This window comes from Canis lupus, chromosome 17 (genome assembly GCF_011100685.1).
Source record: "Canis lupus familiaris isolate Mischka breed German Shepherd chromosome 17, alternate assembly UU_Cfam_GSD_1.0, whole genome shotgun sequence".
Lineage (NCBI taxonomy): Eukaryota > Metazoa > Chordata > Mammalia > Carnivora > Canidae > Canis > Canis lupus.
This window is the reverse complement of record NC_049238.1, coordinates 51,020,642-51,039,610: the sequence shown is the minus strand read 5'-3', so window position 1 is coordinate 51,039,610 and position 18,969 is coordinate 51,020,642. Positions and strand designations below refer to the sequence as shown.

General features: G+C 39.0%; 1 protein-coding gene across 10 annotated transcripts in view; it reads right to left on the bottom strand.

Moving 5' to 3' along the window:
* EXOC6B (exocyst complex component 6B) overlaps positions 1–18,969 on the bottom strand; it is a 628,567-nt gene that overhangs the window by 85,684 nt on the left and 523,914 nt on the right. The window contains exon 21 of one of the 10 annotated variants that reach the window (XM_038561773.1): positions 9,997–10,059. The exons of the other annotated variants lie outside the window; for them this stretch is intronic. Coding sequence (XP_038417701.1) covers positions 10,012–10,059 — 48 coding nt within the window. The 3' untranslated portion in view covers positions 9,997–10,011. Of the gene's footprint in view, positions 1–9,996; positions 10,060–18,969 lie in introns of those variants that run through there. 10 annotated transcript variants of the gene reach the window in all.

The following is an 18,969-nucleotide window of genomic DNA, read 5'->3' as shown; positions in this document are numbered from 1 at the left end:
AAATTCTAGGATAAAAAAAATTTTTTTTGCATGAATCCTTATATGGTGGATGGTAGACAAAAAAGAATACAAACCTTAAATAACTTCATACCTGATCAACATTGACATTAGATGACTATTTCTTTTTTAATTTTTTTTTTTTTTTATGATAGGCACACAGTGAGAGAGAGAGAGGCAGAGACACAGGCAGAGGGAGAAGCAGGCTCCATGCACCAGGAGCCTGACGTGGGATTCGATCCCAGGTCTCCAGGATCGCGCCCTGGGTCAAAGGCAGGCGCTAAACCGCTGCGCCACCCAGGGATCCCTAGATGACTATTTTTGTTTATACTATTTTATCACCACCACTATTTTATCAAATCTATTTGCACCTTTCTATCTGTACCTGTATCTTCTACTTTATCCTCTGTTACAGTGAATGAATTATCCTTCATTTCTACTCTAATCCCACTCCTTTTGGTCTACCCAAGGGCTCTGTTCCCACAATTATCCCCTTTCTCTAGAATCAATTTTTCTCTCTGTGTTGATCCCATCACCCCATAAATATGTTGTATTATCTCTCAAGCTGAAAACTTCTGACTACTATTAGGGCACAGGAAAAGGAAGAAGGGCATTGGAGCCACAGAAGGGGTTATAGCTATTTTTGGAAATCATATAATTTTATTTAATTGAATTTATATAAACAAAGGTGAAAAATCTACCATTATTCTCTATGTAGATATTCTTTCTTCAGTGTGTGTGTGTGTGTGTGGGGGGGTGGGGGGGTGGGGTTGGTTGGTTGGTTGGTTGGTTGGTTGGAGGGCTGATGGAATATATCTAAAATCATAGGAAATACCATATTCAAATATCACAGGAAAGATATATTTCTACTTATAAGATATATTCAGGAAAAAAAATATTGGGAGGCAATGTAAAGAGTAAAAACTTCAGATCTGTCATCTGACACATGTAGATTCAAATCTAGGTTCTGTCATATACTTTGTGATTCTGATCAAGTCAGTTCATACTTCGGAGCCTCAGCTTCTCAACTGTATAAGAGCAATAATACCTGCTTTGTAAGTTGTTGTGAGAGTTGAATAATACACACAAGCATGTTAACACAATTAAAATATTAATAGTTTCAGTAATGAAAATGCTTGAAAATCACAGATCATAGTTCTAGAAGGGAGCTTTAGAAATAATGTGTCTCCCTTACTTTTGGCAACTGTAGTGGGTTGAATGGTGACACTCAAAATGAGGGTCCTATCCCCCAGTACCTATGGATATGACCTTTTTTGAAAAAAGAATCTTTGTAGATATTATTAAGGGCCTCAAGATGAGGTTATACAGAATTAGCATGTTGAACACTAAATCCTATGACAAGTTTCCTTTTTTTTTTTTTTTTTTTAAAGATTTTACTTATTTATTCATGAGAAACACAGAGACATAGGAAGAGGGAGGAGAAGCAGGTTCCATGCAGGAGCCCAATGTGGGACTCAATCCTGGAACTCAGGGATCACGTCCTGAGCTAAAGGCAGACGCTCAACCGTTGAGCCACCCAGGCATCCCCTATGACAAGTTTCTTTATAACATGGAAGAGACCACAGTTATACAAACCATAAGCCAAGAATGTCCAGGTCCACTAGAAGTTTGAAGAGGCAAGGAGTCTCTTCTAGAACCTTCAGGAACACAGCAATGCTAACACCTTAATTGGAGATTTTTGGACTCCAGAGTAGTGAGAAAATAAATGTATGGTTTTTTAAGCCAAGCTTAAAAAACTTATGGTTATTTTGTTGCAACAGCCCTAGGAAATTATACAGATTTTAGCACCTGTAAAAGAAGTGCTGTTATAATAAATATCTCAAAATGTAGAAGTAGCCCCGCAACCAGGTAATGGGCAGGGGCTGAAAAAATTTTGAGTGAATCAATAGAAAGGCCTAGATTGCCTTGAAGAGACTACGGGTAGAAACATTAAGGGTGATTTTGGAGAGGGCTCAGAAGGCATGGCAAAGAAAGCTGTCATCTTAGAGGAGGTATATATACTGTCAAGAAAAGAATGAGTGAAAGAAACAAACATTAAAGGTGCTTCTGGTGAGGCCTCAGAAGAAAATAAGGAACATGTTACTAAAAACCAGAAGATGGGTTATCCTTGTTATACATAGTGGCAAAAGATGTGTTTGAACTGTGTTCTACAGTTGAGTAGAAAGTAGAACTTGTAAGTCATGAATTTGGATACTTAGCTTAACAAAGCGTTGAAGACGTAGTCTGATTTCTGCTTGCTGCTTACGACAAAATGTGAGAGAAAAGAGATAAATAAAAATTACCAAAAATTAGAGACAAACAAAGAAACAGACTTTTAATTATAGAGAACAAAGCAATGGTTACCAGAGGGGAAGTGAGTAGGAGGATGCGGAAAACAGGTGATGGAGATTAAAGAGTACACTTATCATGATGCAAAAATAGATAAAATGATATAAGAAAAATTATTAAAAATTAAAAGGAGGAAAGAACTATTAAATAGAAAGAAACCAGTAGTTGATGATTTGGAAGATTCTGGGCCTACTCAGATTGCAAAGGATAGCAAAATTAGGAAATTTACTGTTAGGAAAGTGTGCTTTGGAAAGAAAGCCCAGGGTGTGCCTGGACAACATTTTGCTAAAGCGATTCAGTGTGAGACTTATTGATCCATATTCAACTATGTCAGCAGAAGCCAGAAATAGAGATGGGTTACCCAGGAAAGCTCTATGGATGGTCCTCCTAGCTAATGCTGATGGATCCCTGTGATAAATACAGGAGACCCACATGATTTTTAGGAATGTTGTATCAAGAGACACACTGCCAGCCTGAACCAAGGGGACAGAGACAGCACGAAGCGAAGGAAGGCTGTTGGACTTCCACCGTTCTAGAAGCAGGAAATTAGCAGACAGAGCTACTCATTTGCAAATGTGCTACCAAGAAGGAAAGGAAAGAATAGCTTCCAAGATAAAGACTCTGGGGCAGAAGTGGAGGCTGTTAGAGATGGCACAGCCTTGGAGAGCAGAGCCATGAGCCTAGAAAGCCATAGATTGTGCCTAGGCCCTGAAGCCTGATGGTATTGGCCTTGCTGGATTTTAGAGCTTCTTGGAATTGGTAACTCCTTTATTCCCTCAATTTATCCTTTTTGGAATGGAAATGTCTATCCTCCACCTGCTCACCATAGTATTTTAGAAATGGATAACTTGTTTTCTTGGTTCACAGATCCATAGACAAGAGAGGAATTCTGCCCCAGGAAATGTCATACTGAGTCTACCCATATTTGATAGAGATGATTTAGATGATGAAATTTGGGACTTTTGAGCTGATGATATTTAGGTAAGAATTTTGACTTAGAAGAAATGCTATAATGGATTGAACATCCAAAAATGTTGGGATGTGTGGGTCTATGTGTTTTGCAAGGGTGACAGATGTGAATTTGGGAAGGTCAAAAGGTGAAATATAGTGGGTTGAATGGTGATCCCTAAAAAGCTATGTCCAGGTCTTAACCTCTACTATCTGTGAATGTGTCCTTATTTAAAACAAAAAAATCTCTCCAGCTGTAACTTAAGTTAAGGATCCTTAAATTAAGGATCTTAAGACAAGATCATTCCTGGATTAAACAGGTGAGCTTTAAATCCAATAGTATGCAGAGAAGTGAAGGTCATGTTAATACAGAGGCAAACATTGGAGCTATGCAAACCACAAGCCAAGGAACCCCTTGGAGTTCTTCCAGAGGCCGGAAGGAGCAAGGAAGAATTCTCTCCTTTAGGCTTTGGAGGGAGCACAGCCCTTCTGACATTTTGATTTTGGAATTCTGGGCTCCAAAAATATTAGAAAATAAATTTGTTTTTTAGGCCACCAAGTTAGTGGTAGTTTGTTGTGGCAGCCATAGGAAACTAATACAGCTACTGAGATATCACCAAACCATTTTGCAGATAAGGTAAAATAAAGGTTAAAGAACTTAAGTGATTTCCATTCAGAGAAAAAGTATGAAACAGATGGTCTTTGCAACTATTGCTACAAGGCAGAGTAAAAAGATACTGGATTGAAAACTAGAAGCCTAGAGCTCCAGCTCTGGCTTTAGCTGTGTGATTCTGGGCAAGTCCCAACTTCTTGGGCATTAGTTGCCTCACTTTTAAAACTGAGAGTGGGGATGATAAGTACTGGTGCGTATAGTTCAAAACTGGCTGATCAATTGAATCACATGAAAAGCTTCCTTAAAACTACAGATTCTCAGCCCTCACCAAGTTTGGGAATCACAAGGCTAGATGATTACTAAATAAATTCCTTCTAATGCCAAATGTTACATTTATTAGAGATCCCATAGTTTACAGCACTTAAGTATTTGTATAATCTAGACTGTGTATCGTTGTGAACATGGAGGGGCTGAATGTAAAAAGAAGTATCTGGAACCTATTTATTCCAGGTTCCAGGGGCATGGAATTTGGGCCTAAAGTCACCCTTAATATCCTTTGTTCTATATAACCAGTCACTGTCCCTAGGCTGGAAGCACATGTGTGACATGACACAGGCCAATTTAAATAGGTATTGTTCAAAGTGTCTGCATATAAGTGAGTCTTGCCAACACAGATCTGTCACATCTGAGAATAATATTCACAAAATCTTTTCCATCTTTCAGAAGTCACATGGCTTTAAAGAAATAAAATACATCTTCTCTCTTAGAAAAGGCCCAGTTTGACTAAATATGTTGTTTGTTTGTTTTTAAACCTAACTTGGGTTATCTTCTTGGCTCTCCAGATTAATTTTTTTTTTCTTTTCTCCTGAATTTAATCTTTAACTGCAATATCATGGTTGGGAAAATCACATTTGAATTATAGCCGGAATTTAATCATTAAAATTAGTTGACCCTGAATAAATCAAACGTTAGCAGAATGAAAAATCGCTATCAATCTGATCCTTAAGTCAATACTGAAGGAAATGTATTATTCTGATGTTTACCATTTGAGGAATACAGAGTGTTAACAAGGCCTGTTAACACACAAAACCTGAATTACATGTCTGTCAGCTGCCAGAAGATCCTTATGAAGACAGGATTTGTAAATTCTGGAGAATTAGGGAGACCTAAAAAGATCAGTGAGACACTGATGCTTCCTTATCTTGAGAAAGATCAAAGCAAGGAGTGATTTCTTCTCTTCCCTCTGAACCACCCCTTTCTCAATGGCTGGGCTAGTCACCACAACTTCCATAGTCACAAAACGATAGGAGGCTGATGGAGAGGGATCACAGGGTCCCAGACAGTACTCCGATTCCTATAACTCCAGTCTCTTTGAAGACTCTTTGAAGATCTGAAGTTAAGTGGGCACAGAAGTATCTCAATCAGGCAGCTGGGACTCTTCCCACGGTTCTGTGTTAGGTCCTGTAAAAAGGACACCCTCTGGGAACTTCCTTCCTGAGACTTTTCAGGAGGCGGTTGGCTCACTCACTACATTTCACATTTGAAGTCTTTAAGTAGTTTAAAGCGAAGAGCCTATCTGTAGTTAGATTTTTGTATATTCTTAAAACCTAAATGGCCCAGCATTCTTTCAATTGTTTTTTAAATTCTCAGACTCCTAAGGCATAGAAATCAGGGAAACAGAGCTTTCTTTATGGAATGTCAAGCATGAACACCATGGAAACATCTCTAATCTCCCCCATTAGACTGTGAGCTTATCAAGGGCAGCGTTTATGTCTCTTCATCCTAGCATTCCCAGCACTTAGACTAGGGCTTGATACAGAATAAGTGCTCTAGAAATGCTTGTTGAATAAGTGATTTGAGTTAATAATAATAATAGTAGTAGAAGGGTCAGATATCTACAGATTGAGACAATAATTATTTCACTGAAATGTTTAAGCTTGGCTTTTCTTGTTACTGCAGCTATTACTGCTTCCCAAACAACAACCCCCCTCCATTCTGCCACCAACACTTTATGAAAAATTTCAGATGCACATAAAAGTTGAAACAATTTAACAGTGAACACCCCATACCCATCCCCTAAATATTACAATTTACATTTTACTGTCCTTGTTAATCACAATATATTCATCAATTATTCTTTTTTTTGATGCATTTCAAATCATGCATATCATTAACTAGCATTTGATATTTATTTACAGATCAATTTTTTCTTTTGAGGTAAAATTTACATACAACGCAATGCACATATCTTAAGTGTACATTTTAGAGGAGCTCTGAAAAATGCACAAATGTGTGATCCAAACCCCTTTTAAGGGAAAATATTTCCATTATTCAGTCCCTACCCCTCAGAGGCAACCACTGTTTTAATTTTTTTCTATGTTAGATTAGTTTGGCTCATTCCATGAATATTGTATAATAGATTGTCACCTATTCTAAAATTTCACAGAAACAACAGCATCAAATCTGTCCTCTTTTGCATAAGATTTCTTTCGGTCCATATGATGTTTTGGAGATGCATCATGCTGCTATATGTTAGCGGTTTTCATTTTTATCAAAGAATAATATTCCATTCTACAAATATACAACATTTTATCCATTCTCTTACTGATGGACACTTGGGATCTTTCAGTTTTTTACAATTATGAATACAGCCACCATGAACATTCTTTTAAAAGCCTTTTTGTGGACATGTTTTCATCTTGGATAAATACCTAGGATTGGAATTGCTGCATTATAAGTTAAGTACTTGTTTACTTTCACAAGAAACCACCAAACCATTTTCTGAAGTGGTTGTACCATTTTATACTCTCATCAACAATGCGTGAGAGTGCTGGTTGCCCTAATCAGGCCATTTTTGATGGAGCAATTTAGCTGTAGCTAGTGTCACCCCCAGCATGTCGCTCTGGGTTCTTTTGCTTTGGAAGAGTAGCAGTGGTTGAATTCTCTCTTCAAGTGTATATATAAAGTTTATATATAATAATAAAGCAGTATTATAGATTACACATCATAGAAATGTATATATATAAAGGAAAGTAAATTCTGTGTACATATCTAAAGGGAATGCTGTGGTCCATGGAGACTGTTGGGCTTTCATCAGTATCACAGGGTGAGGTGAGCCTGATTGGGGCATTAAGAAAGAACGGCAATTTACTTCTGAAAATTAAAACTTTGGGACTGGCTTTTGGAAAACAGAAGCATATCCAATTTTGAATATGTGAGGCAACAATTATGAACAGGGAGTCACTAGTAACCACTTTTGTGAAGTTGAAAGAGATTTTTAAAAAATATGTTGCCACATAGATCAAATTCAAAGGTTCCCTTTTCCTGCCCCATGGCCAATGATCTAGACAGTATTTCAAACACCCGGAAAGTATAATAGAAAAGAATCTTGTACAAAATATGGGCTCCTCAGCAGATTTCAGAAAGGGGAGTGTGGCAAGTGAAAGAAAAAACAAACAAACAAACAAACAAACCAACCAACCAAACAAACCAAAACAAACAAACCAAAAAAAAAAACAGGAAAAACATAGACCAAAACCAAAACCAACCCCCACTCTCCCCCAGCCATCCAGATAATTTGATAAGAGAACAGAGAAGATCTTGGCAATTTCCTTGTAATAGCTGCAATTCTTGGTAACTTAATCCTTGGGGGGATGGTGAAGTGAAGATATTCCCACATGCAAGAGCATATTTCAACAGATTGTCAATTAGAGACACTGTCCACCAAAATTGGCTTATTTTCTACAGTGATAATCTATGGAATTTCTTTTCCTTAAATCACTGACTTGGAAATATAAAAGTTATTAAATTTATCCAGTTTAGAGACTACTATAAATAAGTCTGCTTGAGTCTGTATGTGCCTGCATGACATCTGTGATATCCTGAACCACCTCTGTCTGTTCTTCAGAGCGATGGGAAGGTGAATAAAGAGTTTATGTTGACAAGGACTATGAACTAAGCAGCTCCAAACACACTCCCCAGGCTCCCAGAACACAAAGAAAAAAGTAATCACTCCAAATGACCCCCAACTATTTAAAATTTCATACCATCAAGTCAGATGAACCAAAATTGCTACCACCTGTAAAGATTCAAAGCAATACAAAAATCACTAAGAAGATGAAAAAAAAGTGGCAGATGTGCTTGGAGGGAGGGAAAAGGAGCAGAGGAAGAACATGCTTGGAGCACCCCCTCCAGGGAACTGGTGATCATATCAGAGGCTGAGAAGTTCTGCCAGATTGCAAAGTAAACAAACAACATGCCTTATCTATTCTTCTCATACTTGGGATTTTAAGAAAAGTTTGTTCAAACTTATAGATTTTTCAGGGCCATAGAACTGAAGGCTAGGAGGAGTCTGAGTTTGTCTACACCCAAAATCATAGACCTTTAGCTTTAGAAGGGACATTGGGAATCATTTAGTATAATCTGCTACCCAATATGAAACATCCCTTATAAATGTGAATCTGTTTTCTGCTTGCATGGCTCTGGTTATAGGAAATGTAGTCTGCTCCAATTTTTGAGAGCTGTAGCTGTTGACAAGTTTTTCTCTTATATTGAGGCAATCTGCTTCCCTTTAACTTCTAATCATGGGTCCTAGTTAGCGAAACAGCAGTAAGCCTATTCATAGTTCCTACAAGTTGGGTCTTCCTAAGTTTGAAGCTGGATATTGTGGATCTTCTGAATCTCCTCTTTTCCAGGCTGAAATATTCACAGTTCTTTAAACAGGGCTTTCAGGGGCGCCTGGGTGGCTCAGTGGTTGAGTGTCTGCCTTCAGCTCAGGTCATGATCCCAGAGTCCTGGGATCGAGTCCCACATCAGGCTTCCTGCAGGGAGCCTACTTCTCCCTCTACCTATGTCTCTGCCTTTCTCTTTGTATCTCTCATGAATAAATACATAAAATCTTTTTAAAAAATAAAAAATAAACAAGGCTTTCAGATCTCTTGATAGCTTGCTTAAATTTTTCTCCTAAATGCACTTTACTAGCATCTTGCTTAATGCAGTGCTCTAGATCAATGCTTCAGGTATGGGCTTATTATCACTGCATACTGCCTCCAACTACAGTTGACAGTAAAGGTTGGGTTACTTGCTCACATTTACTTAAGTAGACAGCAGCAGAGATTGAAATAGGAAATCTATCTCCTGATTCTCAGGTCAATATTCTATTCCTGTATCACACTGAAAATAACCTGTTGGATAGAACAAATAATGTTCTTCAACATGGATAACAAGAGTTTTTGTGATAATAAAAGGAATGAATGGAAAACAATGAGTCTTAGCATTAAGAACTTCCTTCTCCTGGACCAGGTTAATTTCCTTACTGTGATCTTCACTCCTGTCCACAAAGGAAAATGAGATGTGCTTGGAGGCAGCCTCTCTGGGTAAAGGTCTTCAAGGATCTAGTAGCAGAGGATCAAAGCATATGAGTGCCCTTTGGTCTTCATTTAAGAGGTCCAGTAAGGTCCAGACCGGTTCCCTGCAGGTCCCAACTGAAATCCCAAAACTTACTTGTCTAGGCAATAGTATCCCCTGACATTAAAAGCTCCTTACAAATAAATCATAAAGAAATTCGGTATGATTAAACATTGGTCTGGGTGGTAGGTGGCAGTGATAGTGATGGTAGTGGGTAGTGGGGTAGTGGGTAGTGGTGGTAGTGGAGCCTTGGCATATAAGCTAAACTCACCTTTTAATCAGAATTTTGAATATCGGGGAGCAGGGCGGGGGGTGGGGGTGAATGGGTGATGGGCACTGAAGGGGGCACTTGACGGGATGAGCACTGGGTGTTATTCTGTATGTTGGTAAATTGAACACCAATAAAAAATAAATTTATTATAAAAAATTTTTTTGAATATCAAAATACATATAGCAAAGGTGTAAAATGAAGTGATGTATATTACCCATGAAGGGGTGGCTAAAGTTTTTTGGGAGCATTGGGCAAAACAGGCATTCTGGTGCTTATCCGTCAGGATCTTTTTATCTTGCATCTTTGCTTTCTTTGTATATTTCCCACCTCCCTCAAGTTCTGAATTCAGCCCTCAAAATACATATGGAATTAATTCAACATATACTTACTGCAAATCAACAAGACAAAAGGCACTGAAAAGTGAAATTCACACACAAAAAGAACAGGCCTGTCTTGAAGTTGCTGGGCAACTAATCTAAAAAAGACAAACACAAGACAATAAACAAACTATGCTGAGATGAGAGAAAATGGATGCACGCAATATAAACATACCTAGACTGAAGCTTTTCTTCTGAAAGTGAATACCAAAGTCGAGGGATAATTGAGAATTGGGACTAATTTACTTTTGTCATCAGATTGAAAATTCCAGGAAATCCTCACAGAAATCCCAGAATAAAAATCCCACATAAACGACCCAGAAACTCTCCTGCCAATGAAATAAACTTGCCCTATGAAATTAAGTGGCCCTCATGTGAGCAGTTCTGTGCAACAGGCTGCCAGAGCAGGTTAACAGGAGGCTGGCAGCCAGTGCCACATGTGGCCTGCATAGCCCTGTGCAAGACTTGGACTCCGATATACCTGAACTTTCCATGACTGATGATGGGCTGCTGGGAAGAGGCTGCTCCATGGTCAGAAGGGACACTCGATCCTTGTTTGTTTGGGAGCGGGGCACTGCTATATTTGGAGTAGAATGTGCAAAGAACAATTGAGATAAGGCCAGGGTAAGCCACATTGTCCTTCCCCTCCTGTCACTGGGTAGACGAGTAAGCAAAAAACTATTATGCTGGACACGAGCCATCCTTATCCCCAAAGCAATGGATTTTATAAGTCAAATAACAAATAGAAACCAAATCTAGGAATGCTGAATTCACTGAGAAATCCAAAAGAGAAATATCAATTGTCAATTCTTTCCCAAAGGGGTTGGAAGGAAAGGCTGAATAAAGCAATTCTATAAAATGCAATCCAAAAGCCCTCATTGTTTACTGCATGGTAAATCATAATGGCAGGAGTGGTCTTATCCTGTTACGCTGGAAAGTGAGCTAGAAAAAGATAAAGTCACAGCCTTCGCCACTAAATAAAGTAAATAAATACTTTATACATACAGCTGAATGCCCAGACAATGCACAGTCTCAACTGCTCTCAGCCACTCCTGCAAAGGGAAATTCTCTCCCTTTCAGATTCTGCTGCAGGCACCACAATAAAGCATTCTGATAGACAGTCATAATGTTAGGGAGATTATGAAGGCAGTTTGCTTAGGACACCACAGAGCTGGCTGATATTTGAATTCTAGGCCTAAGATATTTTATTTCCTTTTTCTGAATTAAGAAGTGGACCTATCCCTCAGTATAAAAAGGAAGGATAGTGTACCAATAAAGAGGAGATGCTGCATGTAATCAACTAAACCATGTTCATCTCTCCTGACTGTAGAGCTGGAAACTGCCATTCTGTCTGTTGAATGGGAACAACATTGTAGACAGGGAGGGGACCCAGAGTCTCTCATTTCTATATTCTGCACTGACATTATCCCCACTCTTCTCTACTCTTCACTGTAAACATATACCTATAATTTCATCGGGGTCATCCCAACAAGTAAAAATCTCATGCGCATCAAGACAAGATTAGATGAGCCAGGAATTCTACTTCTAGGTTTACTTTGAGGTAAAAACTCTCAAGAAAGCATCATAGGCATGCACAATGAAACAAGCATAAGAACGCTCCATGAAATGTTACTTGTAACAATACCAACAAAAAGATAGAAACAATTTAAATGTTCTTCATTAGGAGAAAGGGTAATAAAATCTGGCATATTAATATAATGGAATACCATACAACAATAAAAGGAACAAATTAGATATCATTAATGGCACAGTGAGGTCTTAATTCTATTGGATGAAAAAAATGTTGCAAAAACAGTACATAGTGTGATCTACGTACATAAATTTAGAAAACATTCAGGGTAACATTCTATTATTCATAGGTATTCATATATTGCTTAAAAACCTAAAAAAATGAACTGAAAAAATAACAATTCACATCAAGAATAGGCCTACGTAGAGCCACTGTGGAAACACTATGGGGGTTCCTCAAAAAGTTAAAAATAGAATTATCCTCAGATCCAGTAATGACAATGCTGGATATTTACCCCCCAGATACAAAAGCATTAATTCAAAGGGATACATGCACCCCTATGTTCACTGCAGCATTATTTACAATAGCCAAATTATGGAAGCAGCCCAAGTGCCCACTGATAGATGAATGGATATACATATACAATGAAATATTATTCAGCCATAAAAAAGAATGAAATCTTGCCATTTGCAACAACATGGATGGAGCTAGGGAGTATAATGCTAAGCAAAATAAGTCAGTCAGAGAAAGACAAATACCATATGATTTTACTCACATGGGGAATTTAAGAAACAATAAGCAAAGGAAAAGAGAGAGAGAAAGAGATAAACCAAGAAACAAACTCTTAACTATAGGGAACAAGCTGATGGCTACCAGGAGGGAGGGAAAAGGGGGGAATGGGTAAAATAGATGAGTACTTAGTTACCATTGAGCTAATGTATAGAATTGAGCACTGAGTAATGTATAGAATTGTGGAGTCACTATATTGCACACCTGAAACTAATATAACACTGTGTGTTAACTATACTGGAATTAAAATAAAAAAACAAACAATAAAAAAACAATTTTTTCCCTTTTTAAAGGGAAAAAAATCGGCCTGGGTATAAAATATACTCCAGTGTTTTGCTTCTTTTGTTTTCATGTAATTCTTTTTATATTTCTTCTTGCCAAAGAAGAAAACAGTCAAAAAATGTTGAATTTTCAAGTCTGGAGAGTAGAAATACAGTATTTGTTATATTTAAATTTCTCAAAAAACATGATCTCAAAGGGGCCAATCACTTGGTCATATTTACTCTGAACTATGGAAAATTATATCTATTGGATGCTAGACATTTTAAAATAAGTAAAGACTTAGCCGTGCTTAACGTGTCCTCTGAAACTTAAAGGCAGAGAATTGATGGCTATGTGAGTGAACATTCAGTACTTCAGACATGAGCCCGCCGCTCAGCTATGGTGGTACCCCACGAGGTCACTAGAGAGCAGAGGCAGAAGAGACCAAACATGACTGAGTAGCTCCAGCATCAGACAGATCTGAGTTCAACTCCTGAATCAGCTACTTCATGTGAGTTTGGTTAAGCTGCTTAACCTATTTGAGCACCAGTTTCCTCAGCTATAACACAGATATAATTCTTATCTCACAGTCTTTGGAAAATTACTTGAGATAATGTGTGGCTACCCTGCTTAGATTTTGCCCAGCACAGAGGAGATGCTCAGATGGGCACAGCAAATCAAAAGGATGAGGGAGTATTTATGGAAGGCTTCTAAAAGTGAACCATCCTTTTGTTAATTCCATATACATGATGAAATGAGACATGCCTCTCATTAGAGTGGGGAATATGAAGAGGTGAACAACTACAGGATGTGAGGTGGTGACCGGGGACAAGAAGCCTTCTTTATGTGCCCCAAACAGCCATGCCTTCCCATCATCACTGAGAATCACTGTTCTAGTTCAGCAGAACCAAAGCCTGGGTATTTCAGGCTCCTAGAACTGCAGAGTAGTGTAGCTGGTAGCAACTCTAGATCACTGCTCCCTCTGGGAACCTGGCTTCCAGAGATCACAGAAACGTGAGGCTTCCTGTTGACAGCAGCTGAAACCCCTGGGTAGGCAAAACCCTGGGGCACCAGAAGGTGAGGGTGGCTGCTACTCGGTCTAAGCAGTCTGGAAGCACTATGCATGGTCTCAGGGGACTCCACCTGTAGTAACAGGCTCTAGGAATCCCAAATGAAGGCTGACACATAGTCCTAAGGTATCTGTCTACTCCAAGTCCCACCTCCTTCGAAAGAGAGACAGTGCTATGTGTATCTTGCTTCCAAAGAGCAATAAGGGGGCAAAACAAAAGATTACAAAAATGAACTCTTCGGACATATTAAATCACAAACTCTGAAGAAGATACCTCGGGTGGAGTCCATGTGCATGCCCATTCTCCCTCCACTTTCTCACCCACACTATCCTGAACACATCCCAGGTTGCTGTTGAAAACATAAAACTGCTTTCCTTAGCCATTTGTTTCTCAACATTTTCTGTCAACTAATCTAACTTTATTCAGAAAAGCATCAGTACCAGATACCTTATTTTCCTACAGTTATTAGGAAGTTATTAATCTTCAAAAATCACGATGATCAGAAAATGAGTAAAACTAACTTTCCTTTGTATTGAGCCTCACCTAAATGGCCCCTTCCCCAGACAAATAGGTGGCAGGGCAATACCAGGCTCATTTAAAAGTTTCTTGCTGAAATTTAAACCTCTGCTGTCTTAATCTTCCTTATGTGCATGGGAACAGTCTAGAAGGAAGAAATCAGCAACCAAAACAATGTTCTCTAGCAGTTCCCAAGTACAAAATCGCTCCAGATTTTCCTCTCAGTCCAGAGACAGTGCCTATCATTTTAGCAGCCAGGTGCTTTGACATGTTTCCTATTACGTTCAGAAAATGAGGAAACAGATGGTGGGAGGGATTAAGTGACATGATTGAGGCCAAGAATAAGGGTTTTAAAACTCTCCCTCTTTCATTTCTTGGGAGATATTCTTTCTGCATTCTGGTCTGCATTCTCTCAAGACTTTAAATTAAGTAGGCAAAGAGCATGGTGAATGCTCTGTCTACTCGGGAGTAACAGTTAAAATCCCAGCCTCTTGAGTATCTCACTTGTCACTGAATCCTTGAGTGAATCTGCCTACATGAATCTGTATCTTCTGAGGGAGTGTCTGGGTTAGTCAAATGAGGATTTTCACAACAGAAAGATCTACTGAAGGAGAGGGTGAAGGAAGCAGGGGGAGGGGAGACACAGAGACAGAGACACAGAAAGAGACAGGGAGAGGAGAGATTAGAAGAGGAAGGGAGATGAGAGAAGAAGGGAGGGAGGAATAAAAGAGGAAGGAAACAGCAGGGGAAGGAGGTTAAGGACACTCTATCCTTCCATTTTTTGGGGAAAAAAACCCTGGTGATATTGGTGCTAATATGATGTAAAGTGGTCTGTGTACCTGTGAGGAAAAGCTTCAGTTTTTATCTTGATAAATACTTCTGGGTTTGCACATATACCACAACAGATTATAGTTCAAGATCAAAACTGCACCTGCAGTTCACAATGACCTATTTTTTGCCCCAGTCCCCCAAAGTTGCTCTGTAGCAAAGCCAAGTCAAAACAATGCTCAAAAAAAAAAAAAAAAAAAAAGGCTGCAAGTTCCTGGCAATTTCCCTTCCTTCCACATGCTGCCAAGGTCACCTAGAGGTGAGGCTGAACTCTCTCCATTTGGCCTTTTTTTTTTTTTTTTTCATTTTCCTCCCCCTTTCCCCTCCCGCTACTTAACGTACATACTGATATGGTTTATAGCCTGTACCTCAATAGCATTATCGCCCTGGATTTTTATCAGATCTGGGGTCAGGGGAAGCAGGAAAGGAGATTGGCTGTGGTTCTGGGTGTGGCAAGGTCCTGTTGCCTTATCAGGGAGGTAAGAAAGTGAATCTACCTGGTATGCTTCTGGCTGTGAAGTGCAGGGAGGTGAGCCAAGGTGCCAGGGGGTCACTAGGAGTTCACTTTGGATGAAGGCCCAGTGTTTGTAGAACTTAGCTCATCAACCTTTCTAATTTGCAAAGATGTATTTCCTGTTGGGTTTCTTCCTCTCTGTCATCTAGGCAAAAGAATCCAGTACGCATGCAGCTTGTTTGGCGTGTACAGGAAACATCCCTTTCCTGAATTAAGTCCAATTACGGTAATTCATTCAGAAAATCCTTGGGATCACTGGCGCAAGTTGAACTGCCCAGGGTGGATGAGAGGGGTGGTTAGCCAGGAGACTATGTGTCAAAGATCCCTGGGTGCTTTCCTCACCACTGCATTGACCTGTACCTGAACCTACCCGATGTCATCTTGCAAACTACATAACCTTGGTGTGCCTTGTTTGACTCTCCAATAAAATGGCGGTCCTCATTTATTTATTCCTAAACTGATTCTATTACCTGCTTAGAGAGTCCTGGAGAGTAGAACGACTGAGTCTCAGTGACAGAGAGAGAAACATAGAATCAAATTTCAAGAGTCTGTGCTCAGGACTTTGGGGCCGAGGGCTGGCTGATAGAAAAGCCCTGTGGCTGGCCCTGAAGAGAATGTTAGTGTTCTTTTATGCTAATTTTGGATAGAATTGGCCATTGGGTGGGTCTTACTACAGAATAATTACAAAGCAGGTGGGAATACTGACTAATTCCGATTAAGATCCTGGCTGAAAATATTACAAAATGCTAAAGAAAAGTGTTCATTTTCTGAGACTGATACTGTTTTAAAAAGAAGGTAAAAGATGAGACCAAAGATTCTACTTTTCTAGTTACAGCCAAATCATCCTTACACCCATCTGACTACTTTGGAATCCAGGTGTGATCAACAATACCAATCAATAATCATCCACTCAAACTAGAAAACTTTCTCAAGTCAAAGTACCCATGGTCAAGACACACGTTGAGAGACTGGATTCTCTGCTGAAATACGAAGAGGGTGTATACACAAGTCCCCTTAGCTAGAAGTTCATTTATCAACATGAAAGCAGGACATCTATAGACAGAAAGTAATTTACAGGCATCTCTCTCACTGGAAATCATTTGGCTTTCTTTTAATTCTATTTTTTTTAAAGTTTATATGTTCATTCATTCACTCAACAAACATTTTTGAACAGGGAGTATGTGCCAGGAACTGAGAGAAGGATATAAAAATTAGTAAGACAACAGCCTATCTTAACTAGTTCACAGCTAGTAGAGGAGACATATAGGAAAATACAGTATGGTATGATACACTATAATAGAGTTTTGTATAAGGTGTTAAGGAGGTGCAGAGGGCTGGCCAGTTCCTGCCTGAGAAAGTCCGACAAAGTTTCCCAGAAGAGGAAGACCTGAGTCTTAAAAGTTGAGTAAATGTTTGCCATAGGAGTAAGTGCCTAGCTAAAAGGAAGAAACTTTGTATGCAATGTTCATTGCATGGCAACAAATTTTGTGTGGGTATACCAAAAGAATGGTAGAAGAGGCAGCTGGAAAGGCAGGTAGGGTTTGGCCTGAGAAGGCACTTAAAGCAAGAGTGGGTTTTTTTTTTTTTTTTTTTCCCTTCTCTGGAGGTGGACAGATCCTAAAGAGTTGTATGCAGAAGTCCAACAATCAATCAAATTTTCAGTTTAGAAAGTTTGGCAGCAATTACAGGGGGAAGAGGAGCTTACCATGAAAAACAGAAGGGATATTGAGACAAGTGTGCAAAATAACTACAATAAAGGTTTTGTTAAGTGCTGACATTAATGTGGGTACTTGTGTGAGTCTTGTCATATATCTGCCACCACTGTGAGTGCTATAGAAAATCAAAGAGTTCAGAGATTGGGATGTAATAGTGAGGGAAGCTTCATGAAAAAGGTAGGAAGGAACTAAGAAACCACTGAGGCTCAGGTAGGGTGAGCATCCCAGAATGCAGAATCAGCACAAATAAAATGTGATGCTTCTAACTGCAGGCTAGAAGCATGAAGTACCCATGAAATGGACAAGACCTATCAGATAAATGGGGAAACAAGAGAAATAAAATTATCTGAGGCCCAGATGTTAAGGCAGATAGATCAAGTTATGCACAAGTCCATCCAAATCTGCACAGCATCTCAAAGCGGAACTAGGCAGTCAATATCTGTGGACCCCAAGCCTCCATGATCATGTGTGTAATAAGGGTTTCACCAATTTTTAAGTTTGTGCATTTGACTGAGGTGAAGCACACTGGACAAATACAAAACATATTCTTTCAAAAAGACATAGATTCCTCTAGTCTGTTAGCAATGTTGAACTTTAATCACCAACCAAGTGAAATGACATTAACTTGAGATAAACATGCCTCACTGGTTAGTACCTTGTGAAGTTTTCTCTTCATTTAAGAGTTGTACAAGAATTACAAGAGTATTCAATAGGCTATGACTAAAAGGAGTTGGCAAAGCCAAGAGTATTTGTATTTGTGTCCTAACTGAAACCTCTTCTGAGATAGGAAAACCTCAGTGTTAAGTATACATCTAATGCTTACACTAAGCAGAGATGTGAACAATTAGATCATTCCAATCCTATGAATGGAATATTTCCACCTAGTAATAAAGCCCATTTTGGATTATTATTCTTTGTTTATTAAACCAACAAGAGCACTCATTCTAGCTGGCCTGTCACAAGCACAAAGTGAACTAAATGGTTTGTTTAGTCTAACGATAGATGCTCTCTGCCAAACAAGGAGGATCTCGAAATAAAACATGACTTTACCATGGAATGATGTTATATAATTAGAGGGATGTGATGTAAAGATGGAGGCAACAGAATGATGCATTTCTTTTTTATTCAGCATGACATGAGATGAAATGGATTTCTTGCCAGGTTAAAGCACAAGGTGTGACAAGGTGTATGTAGCTCAAGACTGACTCTGGCCATAAATCAATTGTTGATGGTATTCCTTTAACCTAGTACATACTTGATAACTGCAGCACCATAATACAGTTCTGTTGATGACATAAGACAGTAAGCCACACACTGACTTTAAGATAACATTTCATGGACAACAAAGAGTTAAAGTTTACCTCAGACCCATTTACTCTACACAATAAATGACCCCATCAATCCCTCCTAGTCATTAACAATGCTAAGTTACTGCTGAATGATTTTGCCTACCCCATTTTGAATGGTTCCAGAAAGTTGTCCAGTCCATGTGTCAACAGACCACTTGGGAGTTCAAGCAACACTCCATAGCTCTCAGTTGGTAATTATAATGTTTTCCTAAATATGCAGCTGATATGTGGTTTGTAAATTTGCAAGAATCTTCCCAGGCCATTATCAGGTCTGGTAACCTCTCAGCACCTCAGGAATCAATTCACAAAGTGGGCAAGTAGAGTCATTTCCCTCAGCAGTTGTAACAAATTTTATGCTTCACATAGACATGGATGGTCAAAACCCATTTTTATTTTCTGATTAGTGCTGCTCAATTAATCCTCAACTCTCTTACA